This window comes from Ptychodera flava, chromosome 9 (genome assembly GCF_041260155.1).
Source record: "Ptychodera flava strain L36383 chromosome 9, AS_Pfla_20210202, whole genome shotgun sequence".
Lineage (NCBI taxonomy): Eukaryota > Metazoa > Hemichordata > Enteropneusta > Ptychoderidae > Ptychodera > Ptychodera flava.
In genome coordinates, this window is record NC_091936.1 from 11,700,316 (window position 1) to 11,706,315 (window position 6,000).

Below are 6,000 nucleotides of genomic sequence, written 5' to 3' on the forward strand. Positions count from 1 at the left end.
AATATATCCTATAGCTTTGGCGGAAAGAGTTATCGCACGGAATGTTGGGACTTCTGAGCTTGTTGCTAAGTCACATATGCGTCTCGTACACTCATCTGAAGACATGACGCCTACTTCCCTTTAACTACGACAATTCTTCCCTTCCTCCATTAACACCTTTCGAAGATGATGTAACCACAATTACCGGTAATCATTTCTCCTCTACAGATTCAAGGTTTAGGTAACATTATTGGATGTGATGACTGTTCGTTCTAACATCAGCTGATACCCTTAGTATTAGTTTTACCTTGAATTAATTTGATAACTGTTAAGTCTACGGTCACCTGATCTGATTACTGTTAGTTTTACCATAAGTCAACCTGATGACTGTTAGTTCTACCATTCGTCGATCTCATTACAGTAAGCTTTACAATGAGTCATTCTGATTGCTGTTGGTTCTACTGTCAGTCGATCTAATTGCCGTCAGTTCTACAATGAGTTGATCTGATTACTGTTAGTTGTACTATCACCTGATCTGTTCACTGTTAGTTCAACCTTCAGTTAAGCTGATAAATATTAGCTAATTAGCCATGACTCACTCTTCTACCATTTGTCAGTAGGAAGACCAAATTTCTCTTGAATACTGCCCGGTCCGTCTATTATACCTTTTCTTTTTGCCAAGAAACAAATATTCTATCTTGATTGCAAGTTTCTACGATAAAACGATCAGTGACATGGCTTATCTCTCATCTTTCCACTTTTCATGGAACTAGTTTAAAATTACGAGGTGTGATACTGTCAGGATCCAGCCAAACATGTGATAAAACAGCGTCTAGTTTTAAAGCTTAGACGACACTATCAGATATTTTGAGATGCGATATCATTGTCGTCTTGTTGTAAGCATAGATGATACTACAAGCTTTAAAACCCAAGTATCGAACTCTATAAGCTTCCCTAGATTATATATATATATATATATATATATATATAGATATATATATATATATATATATTGGTGGATTCCTTATAACTTCAGACAACCATAAAACAGACTCTCCAGATAACTGCTGGGGCATACACTAAAGTGCTCCTGAATCCGTGGTACATTTCGCCTAACTAATAAACCAATTTCCACCTTCAACAAGAAAATCAAAATTGAACTAATTTTCATATTTCAAATGGTGTTATAATCTTGATTATTGACTTTTAGGCCAATTTTTAAATTTAAAATCTTTGGTCAGAGACTGAAATATAGGAAATATGTATCTACTGCTGTTAGGATGGCACTTTGCGGCCATCCAAATTTCCCTCTGACAAACTCTATTTCCACCAAATTGGGGGGAATGCACTATTTGCGTTTTTTTTCAACTTCTAATATACTATCCAATTTTCAATTTCACTTCGGCGTTGCGCAGTATCTTTGGATACTATGGCGGAAATAACTGTGTCAAATTGGAATTAAGGTGTAACATTTGTCTCTACGTGACTAAATGTACGACGGGGAGTCGGTAACGATATATTGCACAAGATAATTTTAAAAATTAGCGGGAATAACATCGTCTCACGACCAACATAGTTATACTGGAAGAGAAGCAAACATTACACGGATTCCACATGATTCCAACTTAGGGAACTTTCATTTCGACGCGGAGGGTCGGTAGATAGCAGGGAATTTAGTTTTACAATACAACAACATTCAAAGACACTTTGGAAAAATGCATTTTACGAACGCTGTTTGTTTACACCAACAAAATCGAATGATACGTAATACACAACCATGAATCGATGTATAGTCGATATGTGCATATCCTTAATAGTTTACAATTTCTGTATTGATACAACTGTCCTGGATGTCCATTCGATGATAACTGAAGTGGGTGTCTACATCAATACAACTGTAGCAGTTTACGAACATTCGATGATTAGAACAAAGGCTTTAAAACGAACGAGAACAGTAAACTGGTATATACATCTGTAGTGACACTTTTTGTTTTACAATTCAATCATTTGATTCTGACGAGTTATGTTGAGTGTCAAGTTCACGGATGTCAACTCCCTTTACGGGGGTAGTGAACTTGACACTAAAGTTAGCCCCCTCAGAATCAAATGATCACTTTTACGCGGATTATACACGTTTCTAGTTATGACAGTTTGCCTAAAATTAATCATTGGCTTCTGAGGGGTCACTTTTAGTGTCAAGTTTACTACTCCCTGTAGAGGGTTTTGACATCCACGAACTTGACATTCAAAGTAACTCGTCAGAATCAAACGATTAATCGTAGGCTAAAGTGCCATATCCGGAAGTGAATATACCATTTTACTTTTCGTGCTAGTTTCAAAACTGTAGTTCTATCTACAGAAAGGTCGTAAACTGCCACAGTTTTATCCATGCACTCATTTCCTATTTTTCTAAACTACTGAAACTACATGGTTTGTTTTACATTTCGTTCAATATTGTTGTTATTGCCATAGTTCCACAAAAAGCTTCTGTAGAATAGCGTTCCCAACAGTGTTTTGTAAAGTCTGACTCCAGCCTTGTCGTAAAACTAAACCCCCTGATTTCCGCCGACACCTCTGTAAAATATGGAGGCTGCCTTAGTTGGTCACGTGGTGCCAATTTCTAATTTCGATTTGCAGTTAATATTGCACAACTAGCGGTTCACGTCGCTATTCCTACTCGGGAAAACCAACTACAATTTAGTAATTCACCCAATTCGTAATTCCCATTTGCATTGTTGATTACAAATAAGGTTGGCCGCAAAAGATACCGCGCTGAACGTGTCATTCTTAATTCAGAAATAGAATGCTAACTGAGCAAATATCAAGATAGAAATTTGGTCCACCTTTAATGTAAACGGTCAGGTGAAGCGATGAAATCATGAAATTTGCCCATATTTCGACTTTCATTCTCTGATTTCAGGTTAAAGAATAGTTGGCCGAATAATGTCACGGATTGTTCACGTTGCTATTCCTATTCGGAAAAACCAACTACAATTTAGTAATTCACCCAATTCGTAATTCTCATTTGCATTTTTGATTACAAATAAGGTTGGCCGCAAAAGATACCGCGCTGAACGTGTCATTCTTAATTCAGAAATAGAATGCTAACAGAGCAAATATCAAGATAGAAATTTGGTCGAATTTTAATGTAAATGGTCAAGTGAGCCGATGAAATCATGAAATTTGCCCATATTTCGACTTTTATTCTCTGATTTCAGGGTGAAAAAACGGTTAGCCGAATAATGTCACGGATTGCCATGGATTACGAAAGACCAGCGACGGTAGCACTTGATGCACATGTGTGTCTCGGTCGCTTTTAACGTGATGTTCCTCGTTATTTTGTTGAGTGACATTGTTAGAACCAAAATGGATAGTTTCAAATGTTTCTTCTGCCTAACTATTAAACCCCGGAAATTTGCTGAAACACACCGTACACTCACCGAGCTTGTAGTAAATGTGCTATTGTCCCAAGCAAAACGTTGGATTCCGTTTGCAAAATTGGTAGTTAGTGGTAATTACAACCTGCTTTTTATTAAAGTCATAAGCACTGATGAATGTCAGCGATGAATTATACTCTATCCTCCATCACAACCTTAAGTTTGTTTTCCACGAAAACTAAAGTTATTTTATTTGGTTGTACATTACTATAAAATTGGACACAATTAATTGAATATAGAAAATCCAAGGCAATTGCAATTAAGGCGAAATCAGAGCAACTATATGAATTGAGATACAGGTGGAATCAAACAGTCATCAAGCAATACTCATAGAATTATTGCAAAATAAGTTGTCAGTGCTCATATCTATTTTCCAAATCAAATAATCCGCAAAATCAATCTTTACATTGGACTAGTACTCAAATCAGAGATAGGAAAATACATTTTCACTAGTAAAGCAAAAGTAGCAACAACTAGACAACAAACAACAACTTACAAGAAATTGTTCAGCAGTTACCAGGAACCAGTATAGTTCTCCTATAATGTATGGCAATGTGAAGTTCACCTCTAGCATATATGGTAAAATAGACTTTGAACATTAAATGTTATTCTAACAAAGGCATTCGCGGCAAAGAAGTGAAATAAGGCGATGACAACTAATTTAGCACAAAGAAAATTACAACGCTGAACAATTTATAGATTGTTTTTCAGCATTTTCGAAAACCCGATTAAAGCCGTACAGACCAGAGGTGGCCTCTTAGAGAAATAATACTGTAATTTCCTCCAGGCCTAACATTTGAACGAAACTGTTACGCTGTTATGTTCGAATGGCTAGATAAAATACACACATTTATAGATGCAAATCTTGATATCGTTTTACTCTTGCACGTTGATCGTGTACTCCGAAAATATGTCATGCATTATTTGACTATACCTTGCTATTAATTTTTAGTTTCTGCCGTATTTTCAAAAGCTTCGTTTCCATAGCATTCAGAATGGGAACAAGAACACAAGCCATTGTCTTCAGTTTGAGTGGCGATTGTCTGTATCTTAGGTTGGATTTGGTCGACGCTGTGAGGTCGAATACTTTCTTTGTCCGTCGATGGTTCATGTTTTCTGTCGCCTGATGAAGATTCGACTCGGCCGCCTTCTTTTCCGGTTGATTTACTTCCCAGGGCTATTTCTTGCTTTGAGCCCCCTCCACGGCTGCACCGTCCGCACCCAAGGATAGTCGCAAACTCCCTGCGAAAGTTGCCGCCAAAGATGGCATAGACAACGGGATTCATCCAGCTGTTTGCCAATGCCAGAGACGTGATGAATGGTCGGAAGTACTTAAATCCGGGGCCGGCTACCAAACTCGGTTTGATGTATATGATCGTTCGCATGATTCGTATTGGGAACCACGCCAAAGCAAACATCGCCATAACGATAATAAGCATCCTAACTGCTCGTCGCTTTCGTCTTCTGGAGCTGTCGTTCGGTGAGTTGCCAAAGTATAATACGCCAATCACCTTTCCATAAAGTGCAATCAAAACCAGCATTGGTAGGATATATAAAATTGTAAAATTGAGAACTGTTATAACTTCAAGATGATCCGATAACAAGTAGCTGCAACTGCTAGCACTGTAGGTTGCATTTTGACCGGCAACTCGGACAGTCTTAGTTTTGATACCATTTATCAGGGCGTAGTTGATTGAATAGACGGCCGACGCAGTCCAAGCAAGTAGAATCATCAGACGAGCTTGATTGATAGTAACCTGTCGCTTCATCGGAGTGACGATTGCGCGATAGCGGTCGACGGCGATGCCCATAAGTGTGAAAATGGTTGAATTCAGGCACGTCCACGATGTGGTCATCACGAAGTCGCAGACGAACTCAGAAACTACCCAGTCAAGTCCGAAGCTCCTGACGGGAATGAACACGGCGCCGACGAAGACATCGGCGAAAGAGAGTGATGCGATGAGATGGTTAGTCGGTGACTTGCGGAGTTTTGGTCGACAGAATATGGCGACAATGACCAATAAATTACCACCGATGATAAGGGTGGAATTGACAGCATTGAAGCCGACAAAAATCAAATGGGCAACGCTTGGCATCTTGCCACTTAACTCGAAATGCCGTTTCTTACGATTCCTGAGAGGAACCTCTTCGATGAAAAAGCTTACTGGACTTGAATACTGACGCTATAACAAATTCACGTTTATCTGTGACGCAGCCACAAACTCTCCAAACTAAAAGGGTTCAACCTTTTTTTCAAAATCCCACGCATCATCATTTCACATGCGCATATCTCTAAATCTTGAACTGCGCATACCATAAATTGCGACTGGTGTCCTGATTGATACAAGTAGATACTCAGAGGAATCGATTTAGAAATCTTAGGGACGGACCATTAGATCTTGGGAGGGGGGTGGTCAAAAACAGAAAAAAAAATTTTCAGAGCAAAAAGTTAGGAAAAAAAAATCTTCAAACTAGTTTGCAAAATAAAAAAAAAATAAACAAGAAGACAAAGGCGTAAAAAAAAAATCTGCAAAAGTCTCTAAAATTTTGAATTTTTTTTAGATTTTACCGACAGGAAGCAACT

General features: G+C 38.3%; 1 protein-coding gene across 1 annotated transcript; it reads right to left on the reverse strand.

Annotated features, from left to right (window-relative positions):
• Nucleotides 1–4,357: 4,357 nt before the first annotated feature.
• LOC139140419 (QRFP-like peptide receptor) lies at nucleotides 4,358–5,512 on the reverse strand. Its single transcript, XM_070709643.1, has one exon. It carries the CDS (start codon nucleotides 5,510–5,512, stop codon nucleotides 4,358–4,360), a length of 1,155 nt encoding a protein of 384 aa, XP_070565744.1.
• Nucleotides 5,513–6,000: the final 488 nt, after the last annotated feature.